Source organism: Pygocentrus nattereri, chromosome 5 (assembly GCF_015220715.1).
Source record: "Pygocentrus nattereri isolate fPygNat1 chromosome 5, fPygNat1.pri, whole genome shotgun sequence".
NCBI classification, from domain to species: domain Eukaryota; kingdom Metazoa; phylum Chordata; class Actinopteri; order Characiformes; family Serrasalmidae; genus Pygocentrus; species Pygocentrus nattereri.
In genome coordinates, this window is record NC_051215.1 from 48,583,766 (window position 1) to 48,607,967 (window position 24,202).

Sequence of the window (24,202 nt, forward strand, 5' to 3'; positions counted from 1 at the left end):
TCTTTATTGCTTTATTGTGCTTTCTGTCTGGTTAATGTTCACAACACACTGAGTAAGGTTCCCTTTGGTACTATTTTAAACAAAACAGTTATATCGAAATAAGCAGTCACGCTTGTAAGGCAGTCTTAGCATAAAGCATATCAGCACCAAGAAATGATGAGCTCAATCTTTTTACTAATAATAAAACATGGTGTCACTGAGATGTACGCAAATGTCACAATATTAAACAATCAACCAGCTAATACGGAGTTAATGTACAGACAATTTAGCTGTTCTAGAGGAAAAACATCATTGCATTATTTAAATAAAACATTATAAGCACCTAAGAACAGTCATGACTTTATGAACCCTGAAAGTTTAAACTAGATGAACATTTTAGAGCAAGTGACAAAACCTTAAGATTAAGATTAAGTGACCCTTATTAGTCCCACAATGAGGGAAATTCCACCTCCGCATTTAACCCGCCCGTGCAGTGAAACACCACATACACACTAGTGAGCACACACACACTAGGGGGCAGTGAGCACACTCGCCTGGAGCGGCGGGCAGCCCAATCCGCAGCACCCAGGGAGCAGTTGGGGGTTAGGTGTCTTGCTCAAGGACACCCCAGTCATGGACTGAGGGATCTGGGGATCGAACCGGCGACCTTCCGGTCACAAGGCTGGTTCCCTAACCTCCAGCCCACGACTGCCCCACCTACAGCACTAAAATATTAAAAGAACATTCTTTTTTTTTTTTAACTACAGCCAATTACAGCAAGCAGACAGAATTTATTAAAATGTTACTTATGTGAAAACACACTGAACATTCCACGCAACGTATATACGCATAAATATGTACATGTCTTTATGTGTGTGTTCACCTTATTATCGAGGTCTGAAGGCTCCAGAACCTCATCCTTTGGTATAAAGCGATCCACACTGCTGTCAGAAGCTTGCCTGTTGTGACCTTTTCCCTCCAGCAGGTGAGGTTTACTCAGTGCTGACACACAAACAAGATTAAACCTCCATTACACACATTAGAAAAGACATAAAAGGGAAGATGTACACAGTTTGCCAACCACCAAAAGCTGGTATTGTGTAACGCAATCATCAGATGCTCTTCAAAGAGAATCATCAGAATTTGCAAAACTATATAATAGAATGGCAGTAGTTTGGATCAATCTTATTACATTAATTCCAGTATTTTAACTGTTTTCCTTGATGTTAAAGTCCAAAAAGACAGAATTAGGGCTGGCCTAAACAGCATGTTACAGGCACTGATATTACCAAATGAGTCCCCAAAATACTCATTTCCCAACACCAACAATATTAAAACAATAATATATCAGACTATAATATATAATTAAACCAATTAATTATGTCAAATATGTTCCTGCAGTTCAAAACAGATCCATTAGGCAGAAACTGGCATGCTTATAAAGCCCCTTTAAAACTGTATGATGAGAAATTAGAACATAAACGAAGAGAAAATTAGCTGATTTTTTTTGTCTGAAGTAATTATTTGATGGAGCCCATTTTAAAATTTTAACTTCATTATTATTTCATTATTAAAACGTGATTATTAAAACTTCAGTGGCCATGTGGAGATATATTGATAGCTGGCATGCAATCAAGTAACCCAGCTATAATTTATTGAACATTTTCAAAATAAAACATCTATCTATTTTATCTAATGACCTTTGATGATTAAAGGTACTGAAGTTTAGGATGCACTATTTGTGGCTGGAAAGTAGGACAAATCGGATAAACAGAGGGTTGAATACCAGTGTAACAAATGAGCACTCATTCTATTCTAACCAGCCCCTGACAGCATGTGCATTTGGTTAAAAGTGTTAAAATATGGTTAAACTGTTGATGCATCCTATTAATACACCAAAGCAAGACGTGCGAGTTTTGGCTGAAGGTGATACATACCCAGCACAGCCCCAGAGAAAGGCTCCAGAGCTTCACCAGGGGCTGCAGCCACTCCCTCCTCTTCCTCATCCTGCAGAGTGCCTATCTGCATCCCCGAGTACTGACTCTCACTGCCATCCAAGACCTAAACATCACACACAACCAAAATCAAGAGTGTAAACACATAGAATCAAAGACATACCAAGAAGCAGACACACATAGCCAAAAAAACCCATGCAAACAGGAAACACACACGAAAAGATGGGCATGCATTAGCACATAAACAGGGCTGAGATTTGCTCCAGTTATCACAACACATGGAGGCACAAAAGCATCAATGGATGCAATGTAAATATTCAGCTGAGAATGGTAGAACACCATAACACCTGTATTAATAAGTTTTACTTAGGGGTGGGCAATATGGCATTTTCTCGATAAACAACATGCATCATGATGGTTTGTTTTTCTGAGGGTTGCCATGTTGTAACAGAAAAAAATGAACCAGTAGTGTCGCATCTAAAAGGATTTTAAAACTTTAGACTGAACTTAATACTGCACTTCACTATATCCAATTAAAACAGGCTGATCATGCTCTCTTTGTACTGGATCTTACAGCTGGCCAGTGTCCTTAAAGTAGCCACAAATTACTCAGAAATCCATACTGTGACCAGAGGAGGAAATACGAAAAACAGTCAAATTGCCCAGCCCTATTTTTCCTTTTATTGGGACACAGGAAAAGGGCTCTGTGACCAGTCCTGAACCAGACATTGGTAGACAGATGAAGCTCAAAGACCACTCATACATGCTTTTTAATGTACTAGATCTGAAATCCCCAAAACAGGAGGAGTGGTCATCACCATGCTTCTAAAGGCCACTGAAGGCCACTTCTGAATGAACCGGGAGCCAGTTTTTCTAGTGACGGGGTCAAGAGAGATGAAAGGCCAAAAATAGATAATGCGGGGCAAAGGATATCATTCTTCAAATGAATCTCACTGACAATAAAGATCAAGAAGGTCAGAACAGGGCGTGCATGTGGGAAGGAGGCTGATTTTAAAAAAAAAAGAAAGAAAAAAAAAAGGGCAGGCTCAGATGGGAGAGCAGGGTAGATTTGAGATAGGCCCTACCACCCTGCCACCTGCTGACCTTGTCACTACTGCTAGCGAAGGAGACGGCAGAACAAGTGGAAGAAGAAGATATGGAAGAGGAGGAGGAAGAGGAGGGCCTGTAGGATGACGAGACCTCGCTGTCGGAGTGGGAAGAAGTGTCTGGCCCCTCAGTGGGAGTCGGGGATGGCGGTGAACGGCTCCGGAACCGTTTACTGGCACCAGGGACACTTACGAGCTCAGCGCAGTCCGAAGGAGTCACGGCGGAGTCTGGTCCCTCCGTGGTAGTCTGGGAGCTGTCGCTGGGTGGCGAGGACGAAGCCGGGCCCGAGGAAGCCTGATTGGTCTCGGCAAGGAGGTCAGCAGCGGTGCCGATGGCCCCAGTGACACCACTCGAGCTGCGGCTCAACATGTCCTCCTCATCTTCCTCATCTGGTGTGTCAGGCCCAACCCCCTGCTCTGAAGCACTCAGGTCCACCGAATCGCCCGGCTGCAGAGCGTGCTGCGAAGATCGTGGTTGCTCTGTGATGATGTCGGCCGGACCGAGGGAGGACACACCGGAGGAGGACGGGGCATCGCTGGTGCTTTCACTGCCCACTGAGGCTAAGATGTAACAAAGCATAATCACTACATTCACATCATGCTTTGTAAACAAATGACTACTGAGTGGATAAATGTATAGTGTATTTTCTTACTGACCATTTATTTAATGCCTACACTAAATCGAAAGTTATTCACACAAACCTGACAAACACTGAGACCCAAGTAAATTATTATTATTTTTTTTTTTATCTTTTGTTATTGCAAAATTAGTTGTATATGTGAGCTGGGGAACCAGGATGGCATGGAAGTCTTTTTTTTTTTTTTGGCCCAATGTAATTTTTTAATATTATATATATTGTGTGTCGCCTGCCACTTTATTAGGTACACCTGTTCAATTTTTTTTTTTTAACGCAAACAGCTAATCAGCCAATCACACGGCCGCAGCTCACTGCATTTAGGCCTGTAGAGGTGGTCAAGACGACTTGCTGAAGTGCAGACCGAGCATCAGAACGGGGAAGAAAGGGGATTTAAGGGGCTTTGAACGTGGCCTGGTTGTTGGTGCCAGACGGGCTGGTCTGAGTATTTCAGAAACTGCTGATCTACTGGGATTTTCACACACAACCATCTCTAGGGTTTACAGAGAACGGTCCGAAAAAGAGGAAATATCCAGTGAGCGGTCAGTTGTGTGGACGAAAATGCCTTGTTGATGTGAGAGGTCAGAGGAGAATGGGCAGACTGGTTCCAGATGATAGAAAGACAGCAGGAACTCAAATCACCAACCAGAATCTCTGAGGAACGTTTCCAACACCTTGTTGAAAGTGTGCCACAAAGAATTAAGACCGTTCTGAAGGAACAAGGGGGTTGAAACCTTTTACTAGCAACCTGTACCTAATAAAGTGGCCAGTGAGCGTATATACATTCAAAAAAGTAAACTGCACTAAGGTTTTTACTTTCGCTTGATGTTCTGGTTCACATCCTTAAAGTTTACACGGAAAACATAAGAGATCCAACAGTTACAAATAATACAAACAATTTTTGTCCTAATTAAAAAAAAGACAGGAAAAAATATGATTAATATTGGTAATGAGGAACACAACACACATATATGGGCACATAGTGGTAATGAGAGTAAAAAATGAGGGTACAAATACGCCAAAAAAGAAAAAACTTTAAAATATAAAAATGAAATGCACAAACTTTTTGCTGTACCTTACAGAGCTCCAGCTGATCTACTATGTGAGTACTTATAATCCACGTAACACTCCAACATACATGGACATGTTTCAAGGAGGTTTTTGTAAGAATAACTCCAGCTCACCTGAAAAGGAGCCTGTGGTGACCTCTGCCCTCTCAGGGTCATCCTCTAGACCTTCCTCTTCACCGGACATCAGTTTACCTGAAACAGTTACATCACGCAGCTTGACATTGTTCAATTGGTCTTCGCTGAACCTTGTACTAAAGAATATTACTGTACTACCCATCAATGACTGATACTACTTTGCTCACATACAATATCTCATATATAATAATGCAGAAGGCAGGGAAACCATGCAATGCCTTTTGTTCTGCACACAACTCTTAAGACGGTTACAGGCAGAACCCTTTTGCCTCAAGCTTCAGTCAGCAGATGGGGTCAAAGGATTAGGTTTAAAAATGGTTAAAAGGTCAGTCAGGATGTCACCTTTCTGCTTCCTGAGGATGAGTGGACTGGACGTCGATCCACCAGCTGGACACACGAAACAGGAATTGAAGAGAGTAAAAAAAAGCCCCAAGAAACCCAGAAGATTTGGACAATTTGGACAAGAGGTTAATGCAAGAGATACAAAGCAGGAGACGGGTGAATAAAGGCACAAGTAATCATTTGACAGATCTACAGGAATTTTTCAAGAGGTAATTTAGTAGAACTGGAAATAAAGGATTATTAAGTCTACATGCAAGTTGCAAAGTCAGTAGAAGCAGTTAGGAATGTTAATTGAGATTTATGCAACTCTCATAAGTTTTCTTTGTTACAAAACTGCATTTACTAAGCACAGTGGACTACTAGAGGTACTAGAGGCTGCAGCAGAGATTATACAGCTACATATTGATATGCAGCTGCATAACTACTGTAGCAGACCTCACAGTGGTCTCACACAGAAAACAGTTATACAGTATGCAGTTCTGGCCTTTTGGCAGATCACTTCAGTAGATTTGCTGAAAGTATGAAATGCGCTCGGACACCTTTGTATTTACCTGGTGTGTCCAGCTGAATCATGTAATTGACACAAGAACGTACCAATGAGCTCGAGGATGCTTCCGCTGCGAGCGCGGCTCTCCGCCTCCTCTCTGAAGACGCTCGTGTGTCTGATGTTGCCAGGAGTTATAAGTGTGTGTAGGAGCTCAGGAGAAGGAGTACGGAACAGCTGCTGAAGAAGCTCGAGAGAAGCAGTCACCACATTATGATCGCGGTGCTGTGTGTAGTGGAGCGTCAGCTCGTACACCTGCAAGAAAGCAAATACCTTCATTCTCGTGATTTTCAAGTCTGAAGACATTAGACCCTAAAAAAAAAAAAAAAAAAAAACAATATTCATAAAAAAAATCAAAAATAAGCAATTCAGCAAGAGAAACTTGTACAAACAGTCCCTTCAACACGGTAACAGAGCCAGTAATAAACTGCTAAACTAGGTGAACCTGGTTCCAATAGTCCCTTACACTGAAGCAGACGTGGGAGAAAACGCAGGGATGCCGTGTTAGTGGAGTCAAGCTTTGTCAAGTAAAAGTAACTCAATAAAGTGCAGTTCAGTACAAGTTGTAGTTGTACTATATTGTCATGTTTAATTAGGTAAATGCAATTAATCTAGTAAGAAAGTGAATCCCACAAACTTTACTGGCTGAGAGTTTAAGGCTTTTTTTATATAAATACATTTAGCCTCAGGCTGTTTGAAACGAGGCGTTCCGTCTGATATATGGGAGCCGAGACATGTTATTGCTTGTTTTTCAGGCTGAAATCTCACGCTGCAGTGTGAGGATGTCCTACAATGTACACCGAACCATAGAGGAGGCTTGCACAGGCATTGTACAGTCGCATTTCAAGAACACTCTCATCTGTGTTAAGTACAATTAACGCGATATTAAAGGCCCAGAATTTTCCTCTTTAAATAAAAATGTCCTTGTAACTGGAAATATGGGATTATCTTCATACTTCTGCCTCAGTCCCACGTTTATTGGCCTCTGCAGAGTGCAAAAATTCTCATACTGTGCCCTGACCACTGCTTAGAAATGACCCTTTTTCGGTGTAATCTTAGACATCACAGAAAACACAAATTAACTATAGCAAATCATAAGCTAGGTTTAAATGCATATTCATGAACTGTGAAAACAAACACTCTGTGTACTGCGCTACAAGGAGATTGCACTCATTTACAAATGCTCAGTTTTAGATGCAAGAGGGAAAACCGGTCAGCCTCTACGTTCTTTTCCAGATGACCAGAGCAAAGCATTTTATTGCTGACTCATCTGAAAACTGGGCTCAGTACAGCTCTATATTTGCCAGCCATCTCAAGCTGAAAGGAACAGCTTTCCCAAAACTTACTGAAGGCAACATGGATGATAAGACAGTGAAGTATTTTTTTTAATAATAACACTATGTAACACAAGTTTTGTTCCCAGCTTTTTAATGTTATATTCCAATTGCTTATGTCTAAAACAAATTAAAAATTGCTTACATTCATCATAAACTTCGCTTTTGTGGCAACGAAAATTATGAATTTTTATTATAGAAACAGACGATTTTGCATCTTCTCATTTATACAGTCAGACTAAGAACACTATAGGCATTGCAAATTTACATAGAGTACCAAAAACTGTTCAGAAGTGTGTGGTTTTCCGAGATTTACGACTATACTGCAAATCAGATTCACGAATCCATCCCCAAATATAGTCGCCCATCATGTTCTCGTTATATGGTCCTTGGTAACGGCATTCAAAGTTCATAATGTCCTGGTGGAAGCGCTCGCCTTGCTCCTCTGAATAAGCTCCCATGTTCTCTTTGAACTTATCAAGATGAGCATCAAGGATATGGATTTTGAGTGACATCCTGCAGCCCATTGCAGCATAGTTCTTTATCAGAGTCTGGACCAGTTGTAGATAGTTTTCATCTTTATGATTGCCTAGGAAGCCGCGAACCACTGCGACAAAACTGTTCCAAGCCGCTCTCTCCTTCCTATTCAGCTTCTTGGGAAATTCACTGCACTCTATGATCTTCTTGATTTGTGGTCCAACGAAGACACCAGCTTTGATCTTTGCTTCAGACAGCGTAGGGAAAAGATCTTGGAGGTAATTGAAAGCTCTCGACTCCTTATCTACAGCCCTGACAAATTGTTTTATGAGCCCCAACTTGATGTGTAGTGGTGGCATCAGCACCTTGCGTGGGTCCACCAGTGGGTCCCACTTTACATTGTTCTTCCCCACAGTGAACTCTGTCCGCTGAGGCCAGTCCCGCCTGTGGTAGTGCGCTTTAGTATCCCGGCTGTCCCAAAGGCAAATAAAGCAAGGATACTTAGTAAAACCACCTTGGAGGCCCATCAGGAATGACACCATTTTGAAATCTCCAATAACTTCCCAGCCGTACTCATCATACTTCAAGGCACCTAGCAACATCTTGACACTGGTGTATTCCTCTTTCAGGTGCACAGAGTGAGCTACAGGAAGAGATGGGTACTTGTTCCCATTGTGAAGCAGCATGGCTTTGAGGCTCTTGCATGAGCTGTCTATGAAGAGACGCCACTCATTCGGGTTACAGGTGATACCTATAGCCTCGAATAGACCGGCCACATTGTTGCAGAAGCACAGTCCGTCTTGATGACTGAAGAAGGTGGAAAAAACTTGGTGACGCTTCCTCTGACCTGTGACTTGGACGCATTCATCTAATAAGTTCCATTGCTTGAGCCTTGATGTCAGAAGCTCAGCGTTGGACTTGGTGAGACCAAGGTCTCTGATCAGATCGTTGAGGTCTTTTAGTTAGGGTAGTATGGCTTCCGCTCCTCATCTGCACATGAAGAGAAATCGTGATCTTCAACATCTTCCTGGGTGTCTGACCTGCTGCTTTCTTCTGAAGGTGGTGTTGCTCTGTCTGGAGGTGTTGGTACAGGAAGTTCAGGTCAGTGTGGTACTGGGGCAATAGATGAAGGAATGTCAGGATACGTTAAGGGTCCACCATGCAGAAGTAGCAATTTGTCTTTATAAAATGGCCACATAGCAAAATGCGTCTGCTGGATGTATGCAACCTCTTGATGCCATCTAAATTGACTAAGTTGCTGTGTACTGTAAGGAAAAAGGATGTCTCTCCAAACTTGATAAAAATGGTCAATCTTTATTCCATGCAGTATCCAAGTACAAGAGTGTACTGAGGATTCAGCAGAGCAAGACTGATCACCCGGTAGCAGAGTAACACACAATATATACATTTGAAAGTAGTGGTCCTTCCTAAGCTCCTCCTGCAATGGGCATGGGGTGAAGTGTGAATACTGTCGTTATCAGAATCTGAATAGAGAATGAATTCACACCTGTCTGTCTAGGTCAATTCCCCTTTGTCTGTGATGGCTGTTGCCCACTTACTATGCAATCCCAATCAATTAGATCATGTCTCTCCGTCTCTCAGGAAGGGCTATAGTGGCCCTATATAACTGTAGTTATACAGCTACCTACAATTCTGTACAGTCCCAGAAAGTTCTAGATAATTCTGGACAGTTCTAGAAACTTCTTGATAGTTCTCACAATTCCAGAAGCTTCTTAAGTATCTTGAAATATGGCGAATATCCTTAAAAATAGATCAATTTCAAAATATCATTATGCTGACCACAAAAGCAAAGTTTACAGGGAATAATAACTTTTTTCTATTCATTTAGGGTACAAACAATCAGGAAAACACACTTAACAACTGGGAACAATTTTTTTTTTGAAAATTGTTACATTGTGTAATCATCGTTTTCATTTGACAGTATATTCAATAATGCAGCCAGCAATGAGAATGTAGCAAAATATGGAGGCAAATGTATACATAAAATTAAGCTTGCTAACCTCACATTAATATTAGCTATGGTTAACCAAGAGCCCCAAAACCTTTCCCCAGTTGTGTGTAGGGAACATGGAACCCCCAAAAGGTATGATAACATGCCAGCTCGTATTCAGACCATTACAAATTCACAGTTAACAACACGAGACTGAAGTTTGCTTTGCTCTTCTCCACCTTCTTGCTCAGAATTTTCATGTTCTGCCTTAAATGGTGCAGCAGTTATTATAACACCTGCTGCACCATGTAAGGTGGAATAGGAAAACACAAACAAGAAGCTGGTGGATTAGAAGCTGAGATCAGCTTTGTGATGCAAAACCATCAATCCTCTGAAAACTAAGGTGTAGGTACCTCAGTATGTCGCAGGATAGGATCACATCGATGCAGCCTTGCTTGTATGAACCTGAAGAGGGAGACTCTGAACAAGAATCTGGCCCTGAACCTGAAAATCACAGCCTTGCAGCAGCTTCTTAAATGGTACCCTTTACAGAAATCCGACCAGCTAATTGAAAGTTTTGCATTTCAACTATGATGTTAACATGAAGCTGAAGTCATCTTTACCATATCTATCTAACAGTATCTAAGTAGACACCAGCACAAGCCCATCACAACACTCCACTGTATAGCTGCAGGATCTGTAGGGTTCTTGTACCTGTATGAGCTGTTCAGGTGTAGGGGAGATGTCTGCCTCTTTACGCATGACACCAAAGCTGCCCTTCAGGCTGGTGCTAGCATCCTGCTGCTGCAGAAGGGGCATCAGGTAGCGCAATGTCAGTAACACACCCAGAATCAGGTGGCTGGAGTGCTCATCATCCACTGGAACCACAAGGCCTGAGACAGACAGAGACAGACAGAGACAGACAGAGACAGACAGAGACAGACAGAGACAGATCAAATATGTTGATTTCAACAGATCAAGAGTGATGTCACAAAAAAAACGATTTTAAGGTCTTTGCACATTTAGTTTTTGTTTAGTTGCATCAAAGTCACAAAAACACAAACTATGTTTTCATTTGTTTCAGGCGGCTTCTCATTACAACAGCACTAAATAATACACATGGATGTTCACCGATAAAAGAAAAGCATGCCAACGTGGCGAACCTAGATGCAATATTTGATGTGCCGTGGATTACTCGTTTGATGCATATCCAGATTTGACTAGTCCACAGAAAAAAACCCCTAAGACTTTAAATTCCATCTCGATATAAACAAGATATTCATTATTACATCCATAGCAGGCTGTGGCCTGAAAATAAATAAATGCATATGAGAAAACTGTAAGCACGGATGAATGTACAGTATATGTCAAACCTAGCAGCACGTTGAGGAGCCAGGTGTAGAAGTAGTTTGTTCTGCGCGAGTGCTGACACACACTGACAGCAGAACTGGCCGCTGTGCGCCGAATAGTGGGAGAAGAGGACTTCAGATTCGCCACAAAGGCTTTTAGAAGCACCTACAAAAACAAACACATCGTTGTGATTCCTTCACAAAAAGGGTGACTCTGGTTAGTCTGTAACATGACTGAAGGAAACAAGACAATGTTCTACAGTGATGGCACTAAACTTCAAAGCCCCCCCCCCTTTTAAGTGCTTGACACTGAGGCAAAACTTTCATCACTGCCTTTTGATTTCACATCACGTCCCACATCAATAACACAACTTGCTGAAAATGGCAAAAAAAAAAAAAAAGATTACAGCCAAATCTTCACATTACAAGCCTAATTAGTTTATACTGCACAGTCGCTCTTTAGGGCTCTACGACTAAAGCACTCAACCAGCCGAAGCCTGGAGCATGTGCCAGCGAAGAGGATGAAGCTAAAGAAAATGTTCCATGTCATGCATGAATGGGTGAGAAGAAGAGAAAGAGGGAGAAGGAGACAGAGTGAGAGAGAGGGAGATCATGGATAATTGAAGCAATCCAAGCGAGTCAGCTTCCACATTTAGAATATGATGTCACTCCTGTGCTCTCGTGACTAGCATGGTGCAAGAACGACTAACAGCAACAGGAAAACATATTACAGTCCCCTGCTGATGCCCGCATGAAGGCCACATGACTAGTGCCAGTTATAACTGCTTCTCTGCATCCTGCACATCTGGACACTAGACGCTTTATTGGGTACAATATATGCACATAGTTATTTACTCATTCTGTGGTCATTATGTGCCGTCACCTGTAAATTCTTGTCATTCAGTCATTATTACGCTGCATCTCATCTCAGGTTATAGATCTGATCACAGACTGTGGTATTTTTTTCTATTTGTATATCTGCCTGCAGAGAGGATCTGGTTTATTTATTCGTGTTATATGTCTACACCTGTTTACGGTTACTGTACAGTGTTGTGTGTCTGCTAAATTTCCTTCAGGATCAATAAAGTAAGTAAGTAACCAAGTAAGTAAGTAAGTAACCACGTAAGTTAGTAACCAAGTAACCAAGTAAGTAACCAACCAAGTAACCAAGTAAGTAACCAACCAAGTAACCAAGTAAGTAACCAACCAAGTAACCAAGTAAGTAACCAAGTAAGTAACCAAGTAACCAACCAAGTAAGTAACCAACCAAGTAAGTAACCAACCAAGTAAGTAACCAACCAAGTAAGTAACCAACCAAGTAAGTAACCAACCAAGTAAGTAACCAACCAACCAAGTAACCAACCAAGTAACCAACCAAGTAACCAACCAAGTAACCAAGTAACCAACCAAGTAACCAAGTAAGTAAGTAACCAAGTAAGTAAGTAACCAAGTAAGTAACCAACCAAGTAAGTAACCAACCAAGTAAGTAACCAACCAAGTAAGTAACCAAGTAAGTAAGTAACCAAGTAAGTAAGTAACCAAGTAAGTAAGCAACCAACCAAGTAAGTAAGTAACCACGTAAGTTAGTAACCAAGTAACCAAGTAAGTAACCAAGTAAGTAACCAACCAAGTAACCAAGTAAGTAACCAAGTAAGTAAGTAACCAAGTAAGCAAGTAACCAAGTAAGCAAGTAACCAAGTAAGTAACCAACCAAGAAAGTAACCAACCAAGTAAGTAACCAACCAAGTAACCAAGTAACCAAGTAAGTAAGTAACCAAGTAAGTAAGTAACCAAGTAAGTAACCAACCAAGTAAGTAACCAACCAAGTAACCAAGTAACCAAGTAAGTAACCAAGTAAGTAAGTAACCAAGTAAGTAAGTAACCAAGTAAGTAAGTAACCAAGTAAGTAAGTAACCAACCAAGTAAGTAACCAACCAAGTAAGTAACCAAGTAACCAAGTAACCAAGTAAGTAAGTAACCAAGTAAGTAAGTAACCAAGTAAGTAAGTAACCAAGTAAGTAAGTAACCAACCAAGTAAGTAACCAACCAAGTAAGTAACCAACCAAGTAAGTAACCAACCAAGTAAGTAACCAAGTAACCAAGTAAGTAACCAAGTAACCAAGTAAGTAAGTAACCAAGTAAGTAAGTAACCAAGTAAGTAAGTAACCAACCAAGTAAGTAACCAACCAAGTAAGTAACCAACCAAGTAACCAAGTAAGTAACCAAGTAAGTAAGTAACCAAGTAAGTAAGTAACCAACCAAGTAACCAAGTAAGTAACCAAGTAAGTAAGTAACCAAGTAAGTAAGTAACCAAGTAAGTAAGTAACCAAGTAAGTAAGTAAGTAACCAAGTAAGTAAGTAAGTAACCAAGTAAGTAAGTAACCAAGTAAGTAAGTAAGTAACCAAGTAAGTAAGTAAGTAACCAAGTAAGTAAGTAACCAAGTAAGTAAGTAAGTAATCAAGTAAGTAAGTAAGTAACCAAGTAAGTAAGTAAGTAACCAAGTAAGTAAGTAACCAAGTAAGTAACCAAGTAAGTAACCAAGTAAGTAACCAAGTAAGTAACCAAGTAACCAAGTAAGTAAGTAACCAAGTAAGTAAGTAACCAAGTAAGTAAGTAACCAAGTAAGTAAGTATCTATCTATAAGTACGTTTGTACAGTAGTTTATTTTTTTGGTAATACATTCATTTCTGCAGTTTTCTAGCTTCTGTTCTGGACTCCTCAGAATACGATAACTAGCCTCATTTTCTGCACCCACTGGACATAAACTGAAAATATAATGACCAAAGCATTGAGTCATCAAGAAATTGATGTAATCCTTAAAAGAACTACAAATTATGGAAGTCCCACCTCGAACTGTTGGAAGGTTTTAGGATTTTTGTGGATAAGCTGTAATGCAGGTTGTAAACAGGGAAAAAAACCCATTCCTATCAAATGACGCGTTTGGTAGTGTACCTTGATCTCCCCATCGTTGGCAAAGTGTCCAAGGGCAGCCATGATTTTAGGCATCGAGGAGGCCAAAGTTTCCTGCACCGTCTCCTCCTGCCGCTTGGTGATCCGCGTCAGGCACGGCAACAGGTTCACCAGGTATGGTCTAAGACAAGCGGGGTAAGATGGTCAGCTAAACACACGTGAGGTTTATATTTAAGGTTTACATGCAAGGTGTGACCACTTACAAACTCCTGCACTGGGATTTAAATCCTGATTCTACTTCTATCCACAACTTGCACTCCGCTCACGCCAGTGTGATGCTCAGTTACTTTTAGGGTAATAAAAAATTAATTATTAACACCACAATTTGATTTCCTATTTTGTTAATGCATTTTCCTATCTTGACTCTTCGAACTGTCTGTAGTAGTTTAGGCTGAAGACTCAACTGCTCACACGCTGTATGTTCCACTATAGTAGCTCTCACTCAACCACAGCTTTAAAATGGCATTTAAAGCGATACGTTCAGCACCTTCACAGACTATACTGGACAGTTCTCATAGGACAGAGGACTGTAATTAAAATTAATTAAGCCTAGCAGGTATATAATCATCTTATGTAGTCAACAACAATGTCAAACCAAATAAAGTACAATTCAGTAATACTTTAACAATATTGGCCAGTTTCTCTTTTTAGAGCACGACATGTAAAATAATCTGGATCACTTTCTTCTCTGACTGCTGTTTCTCTCCTCGTCCCTCCCTGCGTGGCGTTACTCACTCAAGCCTCATCGCAATGCACAAAGTAAGGCCAAGTAACGTCACATGTGGCATTTACAATGCATGCAATTGGTCTGCGAGTTTCCTGGGCTGCTAAACTGACTAGAAATCATATGCCGTTTAAAACAGGACCATCCCCGTCCAGATGAAATGCATCTCCATTGTTCATCAGTTGTAGCTCCCGGTCAGGTCCGCATAGGACAGTGCGTGGGTCTGGACTCGGACCCCCTATTAGGGCCCTCTGTCATAGGAGAACTATGGGTGAACGAACAAGTTGTAAACTAACGAAGCAACAGCAACGTAGAAAGTTACAGGCATCCTCGAGAGCCTCTACTACAATAAGCATCTCTAAGGTATATAAACAAAATCAAACGGCTACAATCTCAGAGGAGCTACATCCGTTTACTCTAAACACAACGATATATAAAGTAACGGGTCAGAACATTCACCTTATGAAAATGACATGAATTTCATGTTCATTTCATGTGAACCTTGCACTGACACAATGAACGTAAAGCTACTGAATTATTTAACGTAACAAATACATCCGTTTTAAGTTTTTCTGTCCACTTATTCTCAACAAAATTTTAATTTTTGTGACAAACTCAACCAAATGTAATTAATCATAACTACAAAAAAATTTGAATAGTTCTGAGCTCTAGTTACTTCAAACAGTTGAATGAACTCAAAACTGATGATGATGCAACGAGAGTTCTGTCCCAACATCGTTTACATTGATTTGGGTTCAATCAATGTGCTTGAAAAATAATTCTACTTCGCTGCACTTGAACCAGAAATATACCTGCATTTCTGCGGACGCACAAGGTGAGCGAGTTCAGCAAACCTCCACAGGGCTGCCCGCAGGCTCCGAGAGGCACCGTTCTGAAGAAGAGACAGAGAGGAAGGTGTACAGAGACACAACAAACACCTGACCACCGTACATCAACGTTACCTACCTTTCAACACACTACATACAAAATACACACAAAACACAGCAAACAGGAAAGTGAAACGCATTGGTACGTCAACAATGAGGATGGAATGCAATCAAAATAGGCAAAACGACGTCCAACGTACCTTTTTAATCTCTTTGTACAGCTCAAGCTGCAGTCGAGGCAAGTTGGAATCCATTAACGCCTATTCGGACAGAACACACAGAAATAAGCATTAACCTTCAGCGTTCTGCTCCATTTCACCACAGCAGACACCAAGACATTCGCTTTCAGGAGGAAAACCACGTAACGCTCTGAGGCATCAGATACGAGCGCAGGGCAGAACTCACTTTAATTATTTTGTTCAGGCACTCGTCTGCCACCATCCTCACATCGGACTCCTTGTCGTCGCTGCACAGCAGGAACATTTCCATGGCGATTCCTAGTAGTTTCTGGAACTCTGGAGAAGTCCTGATCCCAGAGCCACAATGAAAAACAGACGTGAGGTCATTCAGCAAAAACGTTCATTATCTACACATGCGCAAAAATAAACGGATGAGAAATATAAGAGAGAACTAACCAGGAGTAAATACAGTTAAGGTTTACATGCTTATGAGGACTTTCACAATTATGCTCTCAAAAATATCACAAAACATAAATTCAATTTTAAGGTGGAAGTTATGTTTTTTCATTTGCTAACATTCCATAAAGATTTATACACACACACACACACACACACATACACATATATATATATATATATATATATATATATATATATATATATATATATATATATATATATATATATATATATATATATATATATATATATGTGTCTTTAAGCACCTCACTATTTGATTCGATTAAGATTCAGAGGGCTGCAATGCGATTATAAACAGATTATCGATGCGTCTTTTTTTCTATACATTATTTCTAACTCACTGTGTCAGGACTCTGTAGTTTTAAAGCAAAGTATTTGTAATAATCCATAAGGCACTTACTTCCAATATCTTTTATTAATAAATCAAATGTAAGTGATCTACAAGGCTCTTTATTCACTGCTCTTGTTCGAGACGCTGCTGCCACTAATCTGCGATAACAGGCTGAAATAAGATCCAGTGGTAATGGATGTTCACACAGCACACGTTATAGCCATCCTGCCCGTTTAATTCAGTGACTATCACACCAGGTCTCGTCTCATTGTAGAGAGTCAGGGGTCACTGTGTCGGTGAAATATCTCTGAGACTGGGCGCTGAATCCCGGATCCAATGCGTGCAGCACAGCGCGGAAGCCCTGGTTGTCCACGCCGTTTCCAGCGCCGGGCCAGAAGCTACGAAAAGGCAGAGATTTAAGACGAACTGACGTCTTCGCGTTTAAAAGCAGCGCGGTTGGTTTCCTGGGACGTTAAATCCGCGACGAGAGACCGTCAAACGCGCTAAAGCTGTGAAGCTGATGCCGCTTCTCTTTCTTATTTCCCCGTTCCACCTTAAATGGCGCAGCGGCTACACTCGGCGCCTCAGGCACAATTTAAGGTGGAGCAGAAGAATTCCAACAAGAAGCTGGCAAATGAGAAGCGCCTTCAGCCTCGTAAAACAGCCAAACGTTGAGAAACATTTTGGAATAAGCTGCTCTACGTCTGAGGAAATGTTTTCTGGCGGAGACGGGAGGAAAGCGGCTACTGCTGAAGCTTAAAGCAGAGAAAAGCAAGTCTGCCTTTTCGTTCATATTTTTTAGCCTATACTATGACATTAACACATACTGGACATTAAATGTTGTGGCTCCCAAGCCGATTTGATTTTTGTTGAAAGGACATTGTTGTGACTCCTGACCCACCCTGGCTTTTAATGAGGGAGCCAGCCAGATTTCTCGCTCATCCAGCTGTGTTTTTGTTATATGCCGCCACAGACTGCCCAGGCGCCGTCCTTACCCACTTCCAAGTATAAATGAAATGTTTAGAAAATAAATTTTTGACCTTCATTAATCGATTCAGAATTGTTCACGTCCGCATTGAGTTTTGCCCCATGCAAAGGTACGGAACTGTCGCTGGGGCAGGGAGGTGAAGGCTGCACAGAGGACTGTCGGAGTCAGCCTTCCCACCACCATGGACATTTACACCTCCCGATGCAGGAAAAGAGCCACTGGCATCATGAAGGACCCCACCCACCCAGCACACACACTCTTCGTCCCGCTCCCCTCAGGTAGGAGGCTGCGGAGCATTAAGAGTAAAACTACCAGACTGAGGAACGGCTTCTTCCCTGAAGCCGTGAGACTCTTAAACTCCAGTTAGACAATCACTGCAACGGCACTTCATGTCCACTTATTTATCTCTGCTGCTGTACTGAGTCAGTACCTCCACTATAGGACCCCTCCACTATAGCACCCCTATACATGTCCACTCTATACATGTCCAGTATTAAGACGTACACCTTCTACCTCGTACTCATGCTGCTGTTATTTGCACCTCACTATTTATTGTTTATGTTACTTTTGGGAGTTTAACTGGACCGTGAGTACAATGTTTCGTTCCACCTCATGTACCACATGTGATGCAAATGACAATAAAGCCTATCTATCTGTGTATCTGTCACTGTGGTGGTACCCTCATGAGTACACCTCAGTACTTCTAGTCAGGGAACATAACTGAACCATAATCCACTGAAGTGATATTTTCTAAGCTGTACTGACTCCACACACCCCGCCTCGCCTCCAGGCTTTTATTTTACTGTTGTGTTTTAAAACATTAGTTTATACAAAAGATACAAATATCTACTTTTTCAGTAGGAAAAACTTATTTAAGGTACACAATTGGACCTTAAAACCGCTGTTGCACTTACATTGTTTATCCCTCGATGAACGAATCATGTACCTGCATGGTACCTTTATTTCTAACAGTGTGCCTCACAAAAATCTCCCTAAAAGTAAACTTCTAAATCTTGAAAGTTGCCATCATATATTAGACACTGATGCCTGACAAGCTGCCCAATCGGAAGAGCCGAACTTATCCGTCATCACACAGAGCATGGCTGTGTCTGACTACTGTACAGCGTTGGCATCACCTCCTTGAGAATTCTCATCTGAATCTAAAAAATCTTCCCAGGGCCATTCCAGAGAATATTTTTCAAAAGGGTCCTTTCTTCCCTAACCCTGGACAATGGAGGCATTTTGAGCCCTGGGCTAATATGAGGCCCTGAATAAGTCAGCTGTATTTTTCCTTTCTACTTTTACTCAACACTGATTACTGCTTCTAGATGAAAAGAAAAACAGCTCAATAATCGTGTTTATAATGACTCATAAAACGTGACCCATTATGATAACCTGATAATCTGTTGTTGGGGCAGTCGTGAGCTGGAGGTCAGGGAACCGGCCCTGTGACCGGAAGGTCGCCGGTTCGATCCCCAGTGCTGACAGTCCATGACTGAGGTGTCCTTGAGCAAGACACCTAACCCCCAACTGCTCCCTGGCCGCCGCGGACAGGGCTGCCCACCGTTCTGGGCAAGTGTGCTCACTGCCCCCTAGTGTGTGTGTGTGTGTGTGTGGTGCTTCACTTTATGGATGGGGTAAATTCAGAGGTGATATTAAGAAGCTAATGCGATAACTACTGCATACCTCAGAGATTGCGCTACGATGTTCTCACATATCGTCAAGCAATGAGTCACTCGGTCCTTTTTGGTTGTAGCGAGGTCTTTTTTCCTAAAATGAGAAATAAAGGCATTTGTGACATCAGCAAATGAGCAATGTAGACAGACAAACAGAAGCCAAGGCAGACGAAAGAAATGTTTTTCTTTTTTTTACACATTTTATAAATATATATATATATATATATATATATATATATATATATATATATACACACACACACACACACACATACACACAGCAAAAATACATTTAGGAAAAAAAGCAAGGTGCAAAATACAATACACCCACTCAACAGGTCAAAAGGTGAAAAAAGACAGTGTAAAATAACTTCTCATTACTGCAGGACGGCAGTTCAGCTCTAGTCAGTGCTCAGCTTCACCCACCAAGAACTGACCAGAAAGTAAAGGTTGGCGCTAAACAGAAACACAGCTGTGCATTATTCTAACAAAAAACTGCTTCCATATAATTTGTCTAAATTGCACTTTGTATTACATGTTGAGTATTTCTAACGCATTGTGGTTGGTTAGTGTAGTGGTTAACACCTCTGCCTTCTACGCTGTAGACTGGGGTTCAATCCCCACCTGGGCAAACACCCTACACTACACCAATAAGAGTCCTTGGGCAAGACTCCTAACACCACCTTGGCCTACCTGTGTAAAAAGTCGCTGTGGATAAGAGCGTCAGCCAAACGCTGTAAATGTATTAATGCAAAGTAAAACATTTATAACATGTAGTCTAATTCTGTCCAGCTCATGCTTCGTGAGTATTGATCACATACGTAATATCTAACGCATGACGCAGTCCAGTGCCTGCTGGCTGTTGCTTTGACTTTCACTGCAACATACTAATAAAGCCATAATCAACACACACACCCTTTCTAACAGCTTGCATAAAACCTTCAGTAATTTCTTCAAGCAACACTTCACACAACACATTAGACTGATAAATTATAATAATACTGTTATATATTTATAATAATACTTTATTATTTATTAGGACATGCAGTCAGGCCAATTGGACTTGCTACATTGTCCCTAGGTGTGTGAGTGTGTGTGTCTGTCTGCCCTGCGATGGACTGGCGACCTGTCCAGGGTGTATCCTGCCTTCCGCCCGATGACCGCTGGGATAGGCTCCAGCACATCCCCCCACCCCCACGACCCTGAGGGAGAAGCGGCTTGTGTGAGTGTGTGTGTGTGTGTGTGTGTGTGTGTATTTATTAGGATTAATATTATTAAGTCCCAGTATTACCGCACTATTCATATTTGCGCAGTCCGTTACTGGACTTACTGTATAACTTAACTCTGTACACTTCTCTTTCACATATTGCTGATGTTGTAACAAAACCTTGTATCTTCATTTTTGTTTTTCAGTTTTTGACATAATATGAAAAAGCCTGTTGTTCTTTACATTGTGTGTGAATTTCACGGTGAGCGGACCAAAAGAAACGGCCCAAAATGACTAGGAAAGACGTCTGGTTCCATTGACTTGCATTGAAAGTAAAGTATGTTTTGTGCTCCTCCTGTAAAGTTACTATTTTGGAGGTACGAGGTTTTCTTCTGACAACAGCGATATGCTGCTCTAAGCACTTACTACCATATCTATACGCTTTCCACTCACTCTGTTCGAACGCTCCCAATATTTAAGCTTGCATAATCGCTGCTGTCGGAAGAAAACCTCATATCTCCATTTTGGTCGTTCTTCAGTTTTTGTCATAATTTAAAAGTACCTGCTGTTCTTTACATTGTGTGCAAATTTCATGAACAATGGACCAAAACAAACGGCCCAAAGTAACTTGGCAAAAATTCTGGTTCCATTGACTTGCATTAAAAGTAAAGCAGGTTTTTTTCTTCTCCTGTAAAGTTGCCATTTAGGAGATACGATGTTTTCTTCCGACAACAGCGATATGTATATTTTTACTGTTCCTCTGCACTTAATATGTAAATAATACTATATTTCGCACTTTGGGTAGGTGCCCACTGCGTTTCATTGGCTCTGTACTTCATGTACACAATGAAGTTTAATCTAATCTAATTAAAGTACTGCAGACTTCTGTTCCCAAACCAAAGGACAGCCTTGATCTAACGATGCTCCTCACCTGTTACAACAGCGCACCTCACATTTTGCACTTTTAACAGTGAGTTACTGCATCAACTCAACGACACGATCTACTAAGCATGCGACTCTAAATCTCTACCTACCTCGACTGAGGACTGGAGCACGTCAGCTCAGCTAAGCTACTTAACCTTACTAAAGGCAGCCAGAGCAGCTTCTGTCCTCTAATCCCACTGCACTGCTTCATCCATCCTGCTCCAACACACCTGGAATTAGCTCCAGAAGGAGTGTCTCATCAGCCAATGATGCAGCTGAGATGCAGGGAAAGCCTAAACCCGTGCAGGGCAGGAAGCGCCACAAGACTGGATCTGGGAAAGACTACCTAGCCAACGTTTACAGTGCCGAGCCAGTAGGACTACCAGAGCAAGCTTTCTGGAGGAGTAACTAGTATCATATGCTTCAGAATTAAAATGTCCATCCATCCATTTTCCAAGCTGCTTCTCCCTCAGGGTCGCAGGGAAGGTGCTGGAGCCTATCCCGGCGGTCATCGGGCGGAAGGCAAGATACACCCTGGACAGGCCGCCAGTCCATCGCAGGGCAGACAGTCAGTCACTCACACCCAGGGGCAATCTAACATCTCCAATTGGCCTGACTGCATGTCTTTGGACTGTGGGAGGAAACCGGAGAACCCGGAGGAAACCCACGCAGACACAGGGAGAACATGCAAATTCCACACCGAGAGGACCCCAGTCACCCGGCCGGGGAATCGAACCCAGGCCCTCCTCGCTGTGAGGCGACAGCGCCACCTTATGTCCTTCTCGTCCTTCTTATTAAAAACACCTGACCATGAACTCCACGCACGTCTGCGGCTAGAAGCGATAACGTAGCTATCATGTCAGATGACATATATAAATAAGATCCAGTAGATCCCGTTTAACTCAGTGACTTTATAACTCCGGCTCTGGTCTCGTTGTAGAGAGCCAGGGGTCACTGTGTCAGTGAAACATCCCCGAGACTGGGCGCCGAATCTCGGCTCCAAAGCGTGCGGCACAGCGCGGAAGCCCTGGTTCTCAACGCCGGAGAAACGGCGTTGCAGGGCGCAGACACACAGCAGCGAAGTCTCGCCGGGCCAGAAGCTACGAAGAGGCAGAGATTTAAGACGAACTGACGTCTTCGCGTTTAAAAGCAGCGCGGTTGGTTTCCTGGGACGTTAAATCCGCGACGAGAGACCGTCAAACGCGCTAAAGCTGTGAAGCTGCAGCCGCTTCTCTTTCGGATTTCCCCGTTCCACCTTAAATGGCGCAGCGGCTACACTCGGCGCCTCAGGCACAATTTAAGGTGGGACGGAAGAATTCTAACCAGATGTTGGCAAATGAGAAGCTTGACCATGAACTACGCGGCTAGAGAGAGAGCGTCTCGCCAGGCGACGGCGTCAGACGCTGCGGGGACGCGGGGGCTACCGAGAGGCTAGCGAACGCGGCTAATAGCGAACAGCTAACCCAGCTAGCAAACAAACAGGCTGGCGGGGACGGACGCGGGGACGGCCCGCATACTCACTGCTTCTGGACGAGCTCCTCCGCAGACAGGGGGCCTTGCTGCTGCTGGAAAGACTTGAGCGACTCGAAGGCCTTCATCAGCTTCTCCATGGTGGCCATCTTAGCAGGAGCGGGGAGCCGGGTAGCCCGGGAAGAACGAGCCGCCAGCCAGCAGGCTAGCTAATGTTTACAACCGCCGGGCCGGCCAGTTTAGCAGTTAGGCAGCGCGAAATAAGTCACAGAACGACACCGCGCAGGCAGAAAGATCCGCTACCGAAGTCCGAACGGTTCGGAAAAAGTCACCAGAACTGTGAGAGCGTTAACGGGACGCGGTCAGGAGCCCGTCGGACTCGGAGAGCCATCTCTGAAGCGGCGTCAAGGAGAGAGCACAATAAATGCGGCGCTCGTCGAACCGTCGCCAAAATAAAAGTCAATAAAATAAAATTTAAAAAACAAATACAAAAACAAAAGGTAGTCAACACACGAACCCTTTTCCAACAACTCGCATAAAACCTCCAGTCGTGTCTTTAAGCGACGCTTCACACGAGGCGAGAACGCAATAAACGCGGCGCTCGTCAACAACTCGCCAAAATAAAAGTCACGAGGCGGAGGAAACCCATTCATCTCTTAACGCTCGAGCCCATTCATCGTTTTCGCGTGGGCGCGCAGGAGCGCTGAGACAGCGGGCGCGAGCTTCTCAGATTTATTAAACACTAAAAACATGCTGCGCTTTTTCCTTAGTCTGAAGCCAGTCCAAATAAAATGTCACTGTGGAGTTAGACCGCTGCGTTTGACCCATCCGTGAAGTGAAACACCACATACACACACTAGGGGGCAGTGAGCACACTTGCCCGGAGCGGTGGGCAGCCCTATCCACAGCACCCAGGGGGTTAGGTGTCTTGCTCAAGGGCACCTCAGTCACAGACTGCCAGCGCTGGGGAGCGAACCGGTGACCTTCACGGTCACAGGGCCAGTTCCCTGACCTCCAGCCCACGACTGCCCCACGTTAACGCAAGCCAGTAAAGGCAGGAGCATCAACAGAAAGTGACACACACTTTTTTAAAAAATTGACTTGTTCACGATTCACATCTTTACACACATGTCTATTAGTATTTGGACAGTGACACAGTTTTTATAGTGTTGCCTCTGTACACCTCCACAAAGGATTTGAAAAGGAGAAATAAATAAAGACTTTCGGCTTTAAATCAAGGGGTTTAACAAAAATATTGCCTTAACCATTTTGGAATGACAGGTGGTTTTAAACTTTCACAGGCTCAAAGTCATGGGACAGTAGGTTGATAAGCAGTTTCATGGCCAGGTGTGAAAGTTCTTAAAACAGACGCTAAAGAGGTTCACAGGAATGTTTATTTAAACGCAAGTCTCTAAAAAATTAAGAAGTTCTCAAATTTGTTCTTAAGAAAATCTTGATTATTTTCATAAGACTTAAGTAGGTTAGAGA

General features: G+C 42.5%; 1 protein-coding gene across 1 annotated transcript in view; it reads right to left on the reverse strand.

Moving 5' to 3' along the window:
* The window catches only part of htt (huntingtin), a 58,200-nt gene extending 35,056 nt beyond the window's left edge, over positions 1-23,144 (reverse strand). Inside the window, 14 exon segments of the mRNA XM_017723796.2 lie at positions 863-981; positions 1,917-2,040; positions 3,234-3,601; positions 4,860-4,937; positions 5,223-5,267; positions 5,817-6,021; positions 10,243-10,421; positions 10,902-11,043; positions 13,831-13,969; positions 15,385-15,464; positions 15,660-15,719; positions 15,865-15,985; positions 19,124-19,207; positions 22,766-23,144. Of these exon segments, the coding sequence (XP_017579285.1) occupies positions 863-981; positions 1,917-2,040; positions 3,234-3,601; positions 4,860-4,937; positions 5,223-5,267; positions 5,817-6,021; positions 10,243-10,421; positions 10,902-11,043; positions 13,831-13,969; positions 15,385-15,464; positions 15,660-15,719; positions 15,865-15,985; positions 19,124-19,207; positions 22,766-22,863 (1,842 nt within the window). The 5' untranslated portion in view covers positions 22,864-23,144.
* Between the last annotated feature and the right edge of the window lie 1,058 nt (positions 23,145-24,202).